General features: G+C 33.7%; 1 protein-coding gene across 1 annotated transcript; it reads left to right on the forward strand.

Moving 5' to 3' along the window:
* Positions 1-3123: 3123 nt before the first annotated feature.
* LOC110101280 (ferritin-4, chloroplastic) lies at positions 3124-10955 on the forward strand. Its single transcript, XM_020829116.2, has 7 exons — positions 3124-3493; positions 8476-8559; positions 8654-8714; positions 9048-9135; positions 9239-9300; positions 9382-9447; positions 10474-10955. The coding sequence occupies exons 1-7, from the start codon at positions 3183-3185 to the stop codon at positions 10591-10593; spliced, it is 792 nt and encodes a 263-aa protein (XP_020684775.1). The 5' UTR covers positions 3124-3182; the 3' UTR covers positions 10594-10955.
* Positions 10956-17136: the final 6181 nt, after the last annotated feature.

A 17136-nucleotide genomic window follows, 5' to 3' on the forward strand; every position in this document is an offset into this window, starting at 1 on the left:
AAATCATGTCCAAAATTCGACTACGAAAACACAAAATAATGCACAACTCGGTCAAAACTCAATATCTCTGAAAACAGAAATAGGATTCGGAGTCCTTACCACGAGATCTTCACTTTTCCCAACACCAGCGTCGAACAAAAAGCGCTCCGCGGCCTCCAAAATCCAGCTTTTCCTCTTTTCCCTTATCTTTCTCTCTCCTCAAATCAGATATTTTGATTTTAAAATGATTTTCTCTCTCATCAAAACGAGCTGATTTTCTTATATCATTAGGCTGATCGGCCCGGCCGATCGCCAAATCGTCCCGGGACGATCAGACCAAAATCATCGGCCTGGACGGTTCCCAGAACTATTTTCAGGCCGATATTTTGAACAGTACAGATCGGCCTGGACGATCTCACTATCGTCCCGGACGATCCTTGGAGGAAAATCCAAGTCATAGAGGAACAGTAAGGGAACGAGGTCTCACACCTATTATGCTACAATTTTTATTAGTGAGGATAATAACACCATATACATCTCCCACATTACTGTTGTCACCCTCGGTATCCACTATCATAGTTTGAAACACATCATTGCTTCCTCCCTAGTTGGGTAAACCACACATTGTTCACATTCCTACCCTACCATGATGAATTGCTTAAAGCAAAGCCATCCATCATTACTTGTCTTTCTAGCATCCATGTACTCCTTACTCCAAGTGCCTTTGCCAATAAAGACATCATTATTGGTTCCCAACTTTGGTAAACAAAACAATGAAAAAAGCTAATTTGATGATATATGTCTATATAGCCATCACTAAACTATCCACCATTGATTTGACTCTAATTAGTATCTTTTAACTCCCCTCATCATCTCTCATCACCTTCATCTTTGATATCTTCATCAATATATAATGAACTAATAACTTCTCATCCCTCTTCTTAAATTTCAAAGAAAGGATGTCAAAAGTCAAAGTAAAGTGATTTGAAAGTATGGGCACTAAAAACAGTGCTTTGTTGTGTGTGTGTGTGTGTGCGTGTGTGTGTGTGGAGTTCGAAATTGAAAAGAAAATATAATGCATAAAAAAATTTAAACCTAATATAATCATGAATATAGTAAAAGCTTCCAAGTTGCTCATACCAAATGTAATAACACCTATTGACTAGAGGGCTAACTAGTTTTACATAAAGTATTTTGGTTGGATTTTTACTCTCTTGAGGCATATACATTTACCCACTAATTCAAGTATAGTGGACCAAAAATGTTCTATAAATTGACACACCTTCAATTTCTCATTCTTGAGTAACATATGGTGCCTCCAAATGATGCCTACCATAGCAAGCATCTTGTGTCGGATGTCCCGCTGTCATCATCTAACCACAACCACAACACCACTCATTTTCAAGCCAATTAGAGCAAATATATTATATTTGATAGCAATTAAGATATAGCACTTGTCCTCTATATATAATCACTTGTCTCTAAAAGAAATAAACACATGGAGTTATAGTGGCTCTTTTAGACAACAAATAGAAATCATATTTTCACCCTTTCAATATGTATAATTTCAGACTTTATAAAGACATGTGCAACTATGTAGATTAAATTCATATAAAGACAAAGGCCTCTCCTCTCTCTTCAATCGATTTTCACTTATTGGGAAAAGTGGACTTCTGATGTTAATATATCTTTTCTTCATTTCATAATGAAATTCTCCCCTTGCTACTCTATGGACTTGAACTACAAAGGAAAATCACATTAAATCCCTGTGTTCATCTACCATTTCTACACCAACAACAATCTTTCAACCGTCTAATCCTCCTCTAAGACCGACTTCTTTGTTTTTTTACTTCTTATCCCAAACTAATAAGTGCTTTGGATCAAGGACACATCATCTTTGTCCTATTTTTGGGCTCCATCTTCTGTGCTCATGAGCCATACGACGTCTCCTTAATCATAAAATGATTTCTCACAACAATTCTAGATGACTTATTAGTTAAGCAATTTTTAAGTGATTTTTTAAATGAGGTGAGAGTTAGTTCAAAGTTTAATGAGATTTTTTTATTTCCTTTTTTTTTGTTGAAATAATACCTTAGTCTATCAAATTCATACTGATTTAATATATTTATATCTATAATAAAATTGTACATAATATCCACAAATACATGTGTGAATATACCTTTTTTTCTTGTGAAGTTAATTTAAATGGGAAAAGGGCAAAGTGCAACTCCAATTTCAATTTATCAACTTTCCAATTTTGATTTCTTTTCAATTTAATTATTTCATCAAAAGTTAAGAAAATATCTAATATATTAAAAATTTTACCTAAAAAGATATTTTATTTAGAGTAAAAACAATACAATTTTCAGTCAATTAATACAAATGATTATATCCATGAATAACCTCATTTTAATAAATAAATAAATAAAAACCTCATTTTAATTGATTACTTTAAACATATTGAACATCTTTTTAATTCTATTTTAATGTAGAAAGAAGTTTCTTAAAAAACTACAAATGCATTTTTTTATTCATTTATTCCAACATAAAAAATATATTTAAGGTAATAAAACCCTAAGATCTACAAATGGGACCTAAACAAAATTATCGCGAAGTTGCGCTAAATGGCAAAAGGTTCCCATGATAGTTACATTGCATCACATGATTATTCTCAAAAGGTATACTTTTCCATAACGGCCAAAATATGCCACGCCAGAAATTAAATTTATCATTTATTATAATTAAAGTATTTCATGAAGCTTCTGGACTGGAAAAATTCTGAGAAACTTTTTTCACACGTATTTCTGATACAATCATTTAAGGCCATGAAATTTCTTTTAGATTCGGGAAGATTTGTTGATAGAAAATAGTGCTCAACTAATGTAGCAGATCTAACGGTTATAAACGTTTATATGAAAATCCCTAAAAACCACTGTTGATTGGATCTTGGAGCTCGGTTCTGGCAGATATTCCCTCGCCTGCCCCATTGCGGTGGCAGACCAGCGGGGCAGAGGACCACGAGCCCGCCACGCGCTAGTTCAGTCAATCAATCTTGAACGTACAAGTGGCATCATTTCAGCCATACACCTCGCACAAAACCCTAGCCGCATTCAGCTTCCTCCTCTATATCCCTCTGCCGCTCATTCAGCTCATCCACTTTTCTCATTTGTTTTCTGTATCGAGTTTCATATCTCTTCGTGAAGATGCTTCTCAGAGCTTCCTCCGCTGTCTCCCTTATGTCTTCCTCATCCGAATCGTCATCTCCGGGAGCTCTTCTCCGCCGGCGATCGCAGGCGATGGCCGGCTTCTTGACGGTTCCTCAGGTGGGGAGGTCAGCGGCAGGACCCATAGCTGCTGCCGGAGTCGATAGCAGCAGGACTTTGACAGGCGTGCTATTCGAGCCCTTCGAGGAGGTAAAGCAGGAGCTCGCGCTCGTCACCTCGTCACCTGGCAAATCGCTTGCCCGACAGAAATACGCTGATGAATCCGAGGCTGCAATTAACGAGCAGATCAAGTGAGATATTCTTATATCCTTTCGTTTTCTGTCTGAAACTTTGGTTGGTGTTCTGTTTTTCTTAGACAAGTTTTTTTATTAGTCCTGCTGGCTATTTACTCGTTTCAAGGTTCTTGCCAGATCCTTTCTATTTCTGTTGATCTGGAATTATTCTTCTTTTGTACTGCGTAAGATTTTTTATGGATTAGATTTCTTTAGTTCTTAGTCATATATGTTTTAGGGGGTATCAGTCAGTCTATCGAATTATACCCCCTTTTCCCCCTATCAAATACTCTGTTTTCGGGATTCTTATGTGGTATAACTTTTTCTATGTTGCTTTTTCTATTGGTGGAATGTTCTATGGCTTTACAAAAGGCGCGCTTATTGTTTATTTATTTATCTTGGGGGGAGAGAGTTTGCTTTTGTAGTACCTTTAATATACGAATTAACATGCATGCCATCCTAATCTTTAGTATTAATGACTGGTTAATATATTATTTGCTAGGGCATGTGAGGTTTTTAGTTTAGTTTTACATCAACTAATTGAAAATTTTATTGATCTAGACAAATCAAGGAATATAGGCTATATCGCTTAGATTGAAATATGAATATGAGAACTGTGGGTCTCCGAAAGGATTCTGCTCATGGTTCGAATGCAAAGAGTACGATCACACTATCCCGTAGGACAAAATGGTCGTATTTTTTTACTCACCTTGCTGTTCCCATTTTTTTAGCTTTGGGATGGCCAATCAATAGAGAGAGGAGTAGCCTCTCTTCATTTGCTTTTCTCGAACTGCACTTCTCCATTTAGAGGAAAGAATAGCTCCTGACCCTCATAACCCAAGGAAGGTAAAGGCTTTTCCATGCATACAACTCTTCCCCTGCTTCATTTTGATCAAGCGAGGACGGACAACAAATAAAGTCATTGTTGCGGTTGGCCTGCAATGACTGGTTAATATATTATTTGCTAGGGCATGTGAGGTTTTTAGTTTAGCTTTACATCAACTAATTGAAAATTTTATTGATCTAGACAAATCAAGGAATATAAGCTATATCGTTTGGATTGAAATATGAATATGAATATGAGAACTTATATAACTGACGTGATTTTGATCCATTTTCTTTATAATTCATCTTAAATTTATGTCTCCTATGAATATTGGCCTTCACCAACTCTTTTTATAAAGGTTGTTGTAAAGCTGCCGTGGAAAAAAATAGTTTTATTGAAAGCTGCTGTAGAAAACAGTTTCTTAATACAAAAATTATTTAAAGTAGTGAAAAATTAGTGGCCAAATAAAAATTATGGTTTTGGCCTGAAAAGCAAAGCAATATAAAAGTTATCCTAAATGAAGCCAAAATTTGAGTGGGGCTCAACTTACTCTTAACTAACCTTATTATATATATGACTAAAATTTTATATTAGAGATCATATGTTTTCTTTTAGATATAAAACAAAAGATTTGTAAATGGAAAAATTGGCTCAAAATCTATAGCCTTTATATAGGCATAAAAGGAAACACCAATAGCTACAAGACTAGCTACAACCATAAAACTAGAAACAAAGATCAACAATGTTATATGGAGAACATTCTTATAGTGTAAAAATATATGTCACATGGTATGAAATATCTCAAAGAGAATAGTTTGTATCTTTATATTTTGCTATTTTACTATAGATTTCACAAAAAATAATTTCATAACTTTTCTAATAAAATTATAACATGTATTGAAGGAGTTTTTTTTCACCTTCAATGACAATTGTTCGATTGGTTACATGTACATATCTTAATATATTGTTATTATGTCATAAATTTTATAAGAAGTATGGATTATTCTTGTATTATCTACAAATTAAACTCATGTAATTTCATGTTATTTAAATATATAAACCCATTTACATTATAGAAAGATCACATTTTTAATTTCTAGAATTTATCCTATGATGAAGCATGTGCACTTCTAAATGTCTTTCGTGTTAGTCTTGGGCACTGACATGGCTCCGACACCCCTTGACACATGTCCAACACTTTTAATATTTTGTCAAAAGCATTTCATAGTAAAATTAGGCTCCAGTTCCGATGGGCCTGGGCAAACAAAGAGATTCCCATGGAAATAAAAATAATAATATTTTACACACAAGGACTAGCGTAGATGTGAAATGAGTATATATTACGTTCTATTACAAAATTTATGTTCCTTCACATGAAATTTTTTTGGATAAGAATTTTATATATATATATATCTTGAATTTAATATATATATATATATATATATATATATATATATACTTATTAATTCTTTAACTATAAGCTGTTTTTAATCATTAAATTGTAAGACAATTGTTTAATTTCACAATAAAGAAGTTGAGACATAAATTTTCTTTTTCATAAGATAAAAAAAAATATTGCGAAAATGGAAGAATGGTCTTTCACTCTAAATTAATTACACTTAGGAATTTGGGCTAAATTTTTTTCACACAAAAATGATAGGTATAAGAACTTTTGAGTTATACAAATGGTAGTTGATATCTTAAACTGTTGAGTAATGTTTAAAGATAAAAAATCCTATTAATTTTCATTTATTATGGTTTCCATCGTGTTATATCATTAATCCATATAATATGTTGTAATTTTGATTTTTTTTAATTACTTTCATTAATTTTGGCTTTGTTTACAATGAGAAGACTTTCATTAACTATTATATGGTTTAGAAATAACCTATATCAAGTAGTTTAACTTGATTACCATACATTATTAATACTTCTAAATTTGTAATTCATTTATCTTTTAATCAGCATGTCAACAATTCTATTTATTTTATAAAGCATATGTATGTATATTACACTCTACTAATAATTTACTCTGTGATAAATTTACTAGAAAATACTTGTGAATTATTATTTTTTAATTTATAATTTATAAAATATAATATCGTGTTTGTGTTTATGGAATGTTATGTTTAATTTTTTATAGATGTAATGTCATATATAAGGATATAATTACCTAATTTTTTTCCTTTACAAATTATGATTTTATTTTCAATCATTTTATGTGTGAAATTAAAATTGCTAAATTGACAAAATCTTAAGAGTATTTGTGGAGTTCAAAGTTAACTTTAATTTCAAACTATACTTACACCAAATGATGGGTTTGCAAAATTTTTTATTATTTGAAGACAGGGCTTTAGGGAATTCTCACATTCCTCAAAAATAAATATAGTATTTGTTTAGATTATCAACAATTAATTGGGTTGTAAGTAAACCAATGTACTTGATGGACAACTCAAATTAGGCCCGATTAATCCTCATTCAAGTTAGTAATTAAACTCGTTTAAACACTTCTTAAATGCTTGAAGATTAAATAAATCAAACATGAACACGATCAAACTTGTTTATCTATGTTTATAAACAAACTCGTTTATTTTCTAACAAATATCTTATTAAATGCTTGACATTAACCTTGATGATAGCTTGTATATTCTTTAAAAAGATTTTGGTTAAATATAACTTTTAATTATATACTTAATAGTAATATATCATAATTTAGTTGTATTAATATTTTAAGAATAATTATTAATTGCATATTTATTATATTAATATATACTTATTTACCATATTTTAGTAATATAAGTTTTATCAATTAATATTAATCAATTTCTATTTTCTATGAACACTTCTTTATTTATTAACCTATCTTTTGCCCATCTGCCTCATCAATCAGCATGTCTTTTCTCCTCTTAATAACACCCAAAATCTCAAAACCCTTCCGTAGCTACCAAATTTGCAAGAAAAATTGACATGAGCTTCTTCGAGTATAGCTAGGAGAAGAAATCATTGAGAGTTTAGTTGAGCTTTATCTAACAGATGCATCTGAAGAAATTTCAAAGCCCTTAAATCCCATTAATCCAAAAACTTCATGGATTTCACAAAACTAGCATAAGAATTACCACATAGTTGCTTTCATTATCAATTTTGATATTCTTGTGTTGTGGATAGATCAATATGTATTTGCTTTGCTAAATTATTTTTTCAGAAAGTTAATTGATCTTTTATTATTATTATTATTATTATTATTATTATTGAGTTCTAAAGTTAATTGATCATTGTAGTATTTGTTAAGATGATCTTAGGCATTGTTTGGATGCTGAGAAGTCAAAGTGAAAAGAAAATATATTTGTAGCTCGCAACTTCTATATTATCTTATTTAATTGGTATAAAGTAATTATATACTATTTCTAAATTTATTCAATTGCTTTTTTGCTTAGATTTATAAAATTATTTGATAATAATTTAATATGGTAGGCCAAGTACTCATTATTTTTAGCTTGTTCAAGTACTTGTTCAACTAATTTACATAAACCAAGTACAAGCCAAGTACGATCATTGAAATTTTTAAACAAGCTAAGTATGAACATACATGTGAAAACTTGGCATGAACTCAAACTGAACATGAATATCTTATAATATGACCAAGTCAAGCCTAATTCAAGACATCCTTGGGTTAGCTTGGCTCGATTATAGCTCTAATAACTAATCAAAGTGATATTCGTAAGAATGCAAAACTTAGGATTGCATGTTTATAATGCTATCAATAAATTCATATTTCTAGAATTTATACAATTAAGTTTCTAAATTTTTAATGATTGTTTTAGGCAAACATAATTATCTTTAAAATTAGTCGGGGAACTATTGTGGAAAATAAATTGTCAATGCTAATTTGAATATTATAGACTTTTTATCTTGAAAGAAAAAATAGAACAACAACTTTCTCACAACTATCATATCCTAGTAGATCAAGATTATGAAAGGACAATTATCACCACATAAATTTTTTATAACGTGCAATTCTCTAAAATATAACCATGAAAAAGAAATCTCAAATGCATTTCAAATATATTTACCCTAAACATTATGATCATCCTCTACAGTTTTTGAGAATATCTTATTTGTTTAAGTTACATGACTCTTTCTTATATCTGACACTTGACTTATCTTTAATTTCCAGCATCGAATATAACGTTTCCTATGTTTACCATGCTATGTTCGCCTACTTCGACCGGGACAATGTTGCGCTTAGAGGCATGGCCAAGTAAAAAGCTCACAAATTCTTCTTCCAACTCTTTTCTTCTCTTTCCTTCTTATTCTAAGTTTGTTTTATAACTATTCATGGGATTTTTCATTAGATTCTTCAAGGAATCAAGCGAGGAGGAAAGAGACCATGCTGAAAAGTTGATGAAGTATCAGGTAACTTTTGAATATCTTGTGCTCTTTTTTTCAAGAAAATAATCAAAATGGTCCATTTACTTTTTAAAAATGACCAAAATGATTCCTAACTATATTAAAGGGATCATTTTGATCCCTAAATTTTTTAAAGAGGAACCAAAATAGTTTTGGTGGAACTATTTTGATTTCTCTTAATTGAGTTGATATATCAAAATAATTTTTTAATATAGTTGATGATCATTTTGATTTTCCTTGAAAAGTTAAGGAATCATTTTGTTCATTTTATCTTTTTTTTTTTTTTCAATGAAAGAAGCAAACTTTGGCCACAAAGATCTTAAGCTATTCTTGATACAGAACAAACGCGGAGGTAGAGTAAAACTCCAGTCTATTCTGATGCCCTTAACTGAGTTTCATCACGAGGAGAAAGGCGATGCTCTATATGGTAAGATTTACATCTTATAAGGTTAAGCTTTAAATTAAATTATAAGATTAATTAGTAATCTCTTAACTAGGATGATATTTACTACTTATCTGCCTTTCTGTAGCAATGGAACTGGCCTTATCTCTCGAGAGGCTCGTAAATGAGAAGCTCCTTAATTTACATAGCGTGAGAATGCTTATTCATTTTCCTTTAACGATAATTTAAATTCAAAGTATTACAAAATGATGCGGAGTCTATGATACACAGGTAGCAGCACGCTCAAATGATCCTAATATGACAGAGTTCATTGAAAGCCATTTCCTTGCAGAGCAGGTGAATAAACCTTGTCTTACATTTTCTTAAATTATATTTACTTATTTAGAACTCGCAGAAATTATTTACCAGAAGTCTCTTACATAAACGTACCTAACAACCAAAATTACCGATATCTGCATTAACAGTCATGTATTCTTTTCTTCAATTTTCTGTGTTATTGTGGTGATCTTTGTCAGTGAAATCTTTTGTTCACACGTCATTAGCACTGCTTAAGCTAAACTGATCCATTGTATTAGTTTAACATTTCCTCTTCTATATATATCTCTTCACCTGTACAGATATTTGATATGAATACAATTCTATAATCCTTTCTCTTTCTATTTTCTGTCTGCTCTCCGCTTCTTGTTTCACCAGTTGTGGTCGTTCATGGTATTAGAGCTCGCTCATGGCAGATCTCGGCAGCTTCCCACCCACCCAACTCCGCTCTCTCGACTCCCTTCTCCGACTTCACCATCCCGGTACCTCTCAAATTCTTGATCTCCAACCTCAAGAGCCTGATTCCAACACAACTTACCGACGACACCTACGCCATATGGAGCCTTCAACTCCTGCAACATTTCACAGACAACGGGTTTGTTAGATATCTCACCGGTGATACTCCCTGTCCTACCGAATCAACCATCCCGATTTCAAACGGTGGCATTTAATCGATCGAAATCTCATCTCCGCCCTTCTATCTACCATCTCTCCCTCGATCTTTCCTTACATGCTTTCATCTTCGACGGCTCATGACGTCCGGTCTGTTCTTTAAAGACGCTTCAACCGACAAGCCGTTATTTAAAGACGGCTTCAACTGACAAGTCGATCTCACGTCATTCAACTTAAACATGAACTCCATCAAATTCAAATGCGGGCCGATCCATGCAACAATATCTTGCTCAAATCAAAGAGCAAATCAAAATTCTTGTAGATAACAATCCTGAATATAACTAAAAGCTGTTTATAAGGTTTCTGCTGTAAATAATATTATCTATTTATTAGCATGCTAAATTGTTCTTCCTGTTTATATGTTTTTTTAATCAGGTTGAGGCCATAAAGAAGATATCTGAGTATGTTGCTCAGCTGAGAAGGGTGGGCAAGGGGCATGGAGTTTGGCACTTTGATCAGGTTTTGTTGCACGGGGAAGAGAATGGCGCTGCTTGAGCAAGTTAGGAAAAGCTCGTTTTATTTTCTTAAATAGTTTGGCTTAGTGGGTTTTCTCTGTAGTTTAGGGTATTCCTGTTTTCTTAGATGTTGTTAATCGACAAGTTATCATGTCTTTTCTCTGATGCTGTTAATAAGCAAACTATCATGTCATGTTATGATCTAATAGTTTTTGTTTGATGGGTATTAATTAGATGAATATTATAAGCAATATATTTCTAATTAAATATTATGTATTGTACTTTCTTGTTTAGCTGGCAGTATCTGTTTGGCTTACCCAAGCCCTTCTCTCTATATATACTCTGTACTAGGCTGTAATAGATATCACAGAAATAATACTTTCCATTCTCGTTTTCCTGATTCTTTCCTGTCTTCTTGTTTCCGGTTCTGCATTCCTGTTTCTTTATGGTATCAGAGCAGGTCGTCAAGGACGAGCTCTTCGACTTTGGGAAACTCTGAAGGATCGCGCACAGAGAATCAAGAAGAACCGCAGATCTCCTCGTCTCTGAAATTTGTTGTGACGAACTTAAAAAACATAGCTCCAATCCATATGGAGTTGGAAAACTACGCTATTTGGAAACTGCAAATCCTTAAAATTCACTCATGGATTCCATCGGTTCCTGGACTCTTTCATCTCACCTCCAGCTAAGTCTATCTCTCAAGCAAATGGATCTTCCATAAACAATCCCTCCTTCACCCAATAGCATCTTACAGACAAAATCCTCGCTGCTGCTCTTTGTTCTACCATATTCGCCTCCATCATGCCTTATATTGTAAATCTTGAATCAACCGCTGAAATCTAGACTGTTCTTGAAACCTGTTTTCAATCCTCAAATCGATCTAAAGTCATACAATTCAAGAACACTCTCCATAATATCTCTCAAAAATCTCATCATGACTCAATATCTTGCTGAGATTAAATTTCTTGTTGTGATCAGATTGCAGCTGCCGGATCCACGGTAGACACATAAGATGTTATTTATTTACATCTTAAATGGTCTTCCCATTTCCTATCAGTCTTTCAAAACTGTCATAAGAACCATGCTCACCCCTATATCTCTGGATCAACTCTACCCCATTCTGCCAAGTGAAGAGATCAATCTTCCTTCTGCTAAGTGAAGAGATTAATCTTGCATCGGACGCCGTTTGTAACAACACTACTCCCGATCCTGCTCTCACTCTATATGCTAACCGTGGAAAAGTCAGCAAGAATAAGAGCACATCTGATGATGGGGAAGCCTTATGACTTTCAATTTGAAGAAAAGTCAGTGTTGGTGCTCTTTGCTATCCTTTAATGCTTGTTGTTAATTTGTTTCAACCCTTTTGTTTGGTTCAGAAGAAAGTTAAGTGGTTTTTTTTTTTCCTTTTTTCCTGCGTTATAAGAATAAATGAAGTGTGAATAAAGCATTAGCCTTAGGTCTTGATTGGAATGGATTTTTTACTGCTTTTTAAACCTTTTTTTAGTCTAAAATATTTTAAGTTAGAATTTAGACTTCGTTCCAAATGGTATTTTTTTTTACTCTTAAAAGTAATTTTTTAGTAAAAAAAAATTGTACTAAGCAATAAAAAAATAGTTCCAAAAAACCTTAAAAAACTTTAAGAAAGCCGCCTCAAATGTTTTGCTCATTTTTTCTTAGTATAAGTGCTACACAGTTCACCTTGGCTTATTGGTTGAGAGCTTATGCTTCCAACTAAGAGGTCTTGGATTCGAGTCTTTGTGTATGCGTTCTGTGTATGAGTTTGCCTTAAATGACCTAAATGTCCCAAAAAAAAAAGTATAAGTGCTGAATGCTTTACTGTCAGCATGTATAGCAGAACCAGGAAAGTGCCCAATTACAGAATGTACAGAATGTAAAGAATATAGTGTAAATAAAATGATACGTGAACGAATAAGCTTTTCTGAAGGGTGGTAAAAATTATTTACTGTTTTACACTATATGAATGTATATGAATGTAAAAATTTATACAAGCCAGAATGAATCTATATATGCTTAATAGTCAACAGCCTTTCCTTAAGAGGAAGGTCTACATATACATCATACATATTATATTATACAGTGGGAGTTGGAAGAATCAATGTTGACATGTTTGTTTGGGGCGGCAAAATCATAGTCGGCGAGCGACATAGGTCAAAAGAACCGTAGTATGGTGACGGAGGTCGGAAGGATCGTAGTCGGTGGACGACGGAGGTCCGAAAGACATTAGTCGGCGGATGACGGAGGTCCAAAAGACAGTAGTCAGCGGGTGATGGGGGCCACAAGGATCATTGTTGGCTGATGACAGAGGTCAAAAGGACCGTAGTCGATGGGCGACACAAGTCGGGAGAACTGTAGTCGGTGAGCATGAAGGTCGGGAGGACCATAGTCGGCATCGATTGTAGTCGGCATGAGACAGAGGTCTGAAGGATAATAGTCGGAGGGAAGTGTAGTCGGCAGGCGACGTAGGTCTGAAAAACAGTAGTCGGCGGACGAGGTAGGTCCGAAAGATAGTAGTTGGCGGGCGACGGGGGTCCAATGATCATTTTTGGCAGACTACAGAGATTAGAAGGACTGTAGTTGACGGGCTGGCAAAAATCCTGTGATGTTCGGCGGACTGGCGGAAGTTCGACAGTGGTCAGCGGACGAGCGGAAGTCTGGTGACGATCGAAGAACTTGTGGAAGTCCGTCGACGATTGGCTTTCGAGCGAAAGTTCGGCGGCAGTCAATAAATTGGTGGAAGTCCGACGGCGGTAGACGGACTAGCAGAAGTCCGTCGATGGTTGGGAAGAATTCTGGCGGTGGTCGGGAGGAACTCCGATGGTGGTCGGGAACAACTCCGGTGGTGGTTGGCATGAACTTCAACGGTGGTCAGGAGGAACCCAGGTGGTGGTCGAGAAAAACTCTGGCGGTGATCAACGAACAAGCAGAAGTCCGGCAATAGTCTGCAGGAACCCCGGCGGTGGCCGACAGGAACCCCGGTAGTGGTCGGCAGGAACTCCGGCGGTGGTCAATGGCAAGAGACCTCCCAAATTCCTCCCTTCCTTCTCTTCCTCTCCTCCCTCTTCATGTGAAGAATGAGGACCTATTTATAGTTTTTTGAGAGTGGCATGACTTGTAAATATGTGGAGGATTAAGCTCAAAATGGAAGTGTTTGAATGGACGGCCGATATTGATCCCCTTAATCATGGACAATTTATTGGTCAATTGAAAGCCTTAATGATATCGAAATTCAGTGATCTTGGGCTCGTTGGACCATTTGGGCTCTTGATTTGGACCCATTTGGCCTCGGATTGAGTCGAATTTATGGGTTCATCTTTTTGAGACGTTCAATTTGACGACTATATGTTTGTTGAAAACATAGTTCATATAGTCTTTGGTTTAATTTTGGAAGCTTTCAACTCAATTTTGCTTTGAGATTCGAGCTGATCAACATAATTTTTAACAGATATATCAATTATTTTTTAAAAACTAAAAATTAAATTAGTAGTGTGTGGTAGCCACATGCGCTTGCCGCTAGGCCTGCACGTCATCGTCTTGTAAGAAATTTTAGCTCTAACGGCGCCGTCGTCTTTGCACGTTTTCTATTGACCTTTGATGAGGAAATTTCCAAAAAAAAAAAAAAAAACTTTGTGGAGAAATTTTTTCTTAGCATATTCTCATATATAAATATTTATATATTTCTACTAATATTTATTTTAAATTTTATGTATCAGATATTTTTTTTAATAATTAAATTGTGAAAATTGTATTTGTATAATAATTTAATTAAATTAGAAGTACATGATAGTTAAATTGTATTTTTTAATAATTTAATTATATTTTTAAATATTTTTTTATTCAAGAATAATATGCCAGTGCAAAATTGAAGATACATATAATGATAAAATACTTTCATTCTATCATAAAACATATCAGAATTTTGAGAATTTGTTTCCTACCTAAAGCCATATGTTTCTTTATGGATGATTTTTTTTATTAGGATGATAATAATAATAATAATAATTGATACGTCATCAAAATATCTTAATCAAGCATTAATCTCGATGCATATCCAAGTTAGAAACTTTCAAAATTAAATTTGGGATCATCCAAACTATGATTTCAACAAACTTATAATAAAATTGAACATCTCAAGGACAAACCCAAGGACACCAAGATTTGTCCAATCCAAGCCCATATGGGTCCATATTAAGGGGCCGAAGCATATTTGAAAAGTTCTAGCATTAATCGACTACCAAAATGATCTCTAAATATGGCATGCTTATAGTCAAATCGAGCAGCTCGGTGAAATGAATCCAAGCTCAAGATCGCTTATTTCCGACATCATTAAGGCAATTAAATACTTGAAAAATGATTCATAATCGTGTCAATCAATATGGACCATATAATAGAGCACTTCAAACATGTAATGAATCTTCTCCATAGTATAGGATATGCCACTCACAAAACTCTATAAATTATTTTCTAATGAAATTTGAGACTCATCAATCATCATAGTTAATCGGTCATAGTTTGTTTCTTGCATCGCTCATATCCGATTGCAGCACCCCCACATTAACACATGTTTGCCCTTTTTATATTTTATTTTTAACCCCCTTAAATCTCTTGGTTGTGTTGATCTCGCCTTTTGATGTGACCATGCCAGCTGATCAACCTCCTTGGTATTGATTGACCTCGATCAACAAGCAATGTACAACCACCAACTTCGGCAAACCCGTTGAACAACACACTTAGCACTACTAGTCATTATCTGTTGTTATCATCGTTCATATTTGTGCCCTACTTTTCACCAGCATTATTAGGTAAGAATATGATGATCCAAAAATTTCCCCTAAAAACGCATGATCATTTTTAATGAGGGTTTAGAAATTGATGCAATAAATGTGATCAAATCAACATATACAGAAAAATGCTCCACAAACGAAGCTTTCAAGCCACCAAAAGAGCTCAACCAACCAACAGGGACTCAAAATGGCAAATCCATAGCTGTTATAAATGACCAACATAGGAATCAATTCGCTTGACGAGCCTGTCATCCACGAGAAACCATTGGAAAAACTAATTCATCATCATCACAATAACCAACCTCCAAAACTATTAAAAGAAAAATCACATTAAAAAAATGTGTATGATCCCCCTTAGCTTTAGCACATAAAATATAATTAAGAGGAGCATTCAAATTCCTTTTACAAAGAATATATGCAATTTCCAAACCTTTCAAGACAACCATCTATGTATAACAAGAAAATCTCAAAGCATATCTTTTATGTCAAATAAAATATCATCGTTCCACTTTAGCCCACTTTTTTTTTTTTCATTTTGGGACTTTAGTGGATTCGAGCGTGGGGTGAGAGAGGAGGTAGAGCCTCCGTCGACCATCTGGCCGCTAACCCGATCTCACTTTAGTTAAACCATCATAAAATACATCCTAAAATATTTTAAAAGAAAAATGAGATACCCATTGCAAGAAATGAAAGAAACATTATGAAGAATCTTCCGACCATCAGCATTTAACCAAACACTTACTGCAGCATGATTAAAGGCTTCCTTACGTTAATAAATAACTAAAAAAATAATCTAGTTGCGTGTGGTAGCCACGCACGCTTGGCCTGCATCCACCCACGTGTCACGTCATGTCTTGTAGGAAATTTTAGCACTCAACGGCGCTGTCGTCTTCGCTGTTTTCTATTGAGTTTATGGAGAAATTTTTTATTAGCATATTCTCATATATATTTCTATTATATTTATTTAATTTTATGTATCTGGAGTTATTTTTAATATAATTCAAATTGTTAAATTTGTGTTAGTAAAATAATTTAATTAAGGTATGGTTTGAGCGGCTTTATTAACCTTTTCTAAAATAAATTTTTAGCACAAAAAATTTTTGTATGAAAAATCTGCTTTAAAGATATAATAAAAAAGCAATTCTAATAAAGTCTAAATTAGAAGTATATGATAATTTAATTGTATGATTTAATTATTTAATTATATTTTAAATATTTTTTATTTAAAAATATATATGAAAGGGTGAAATCAAAGATACATGTTATAATAGAATATTTTCATTCTATCATAAAACATATCAAGTATTCTAAGAATTTCTTTCCCACCTAAAGCCATATGATTCTTTGTGGATGTTCATTTTTATTCGAGTAATAATAATAATAATAATAATTGTTGCGGACTAGAAAATACGCGGCGATAGAGATTTAATTCTGCGTCTTAACGTTGTACGTATAACTAGCTCACACACAGAGAACACAAGATTTTTTACGTGGAAAACCCTTAAGTGATGATGTATCAATAATAATAATAATTGATGAATCATCAAAAATTGCCTTGATTGGGCATGAATACCGAGGCATATCTCCATAAAAAAATTAAATTTTGGATCATCTAAACTCTCACTTCAACAAACTTATAGTCAAATTGAACATATTAAGGAGGCGAACCCAAAGATATCGAAATCGGTCCGACCAGAGCCCAAATTGGCCCAAATCAAGGGACCGAAGCATGTTTGGAAGACTCAAAACATTAATTGGATGACCAAATGATCTCTAAATAT

The sequence above is a fragment of the Dendrobium catenatum genome, unplaced genomic scaffold (assembly GCF_001605985.2).
Source record: "Dendrobium catenatum unplaced genomic scaffold, ASM160598v2 fragScaff_scaffold_1553, whole genome shotgun sequence".
NCBI lineage: Eukaryota > Viridiplantae > Streptophyta > Magnoliopsida > Asparagales > Orchidaceae > Dendrobium > Dendrobium catenatum.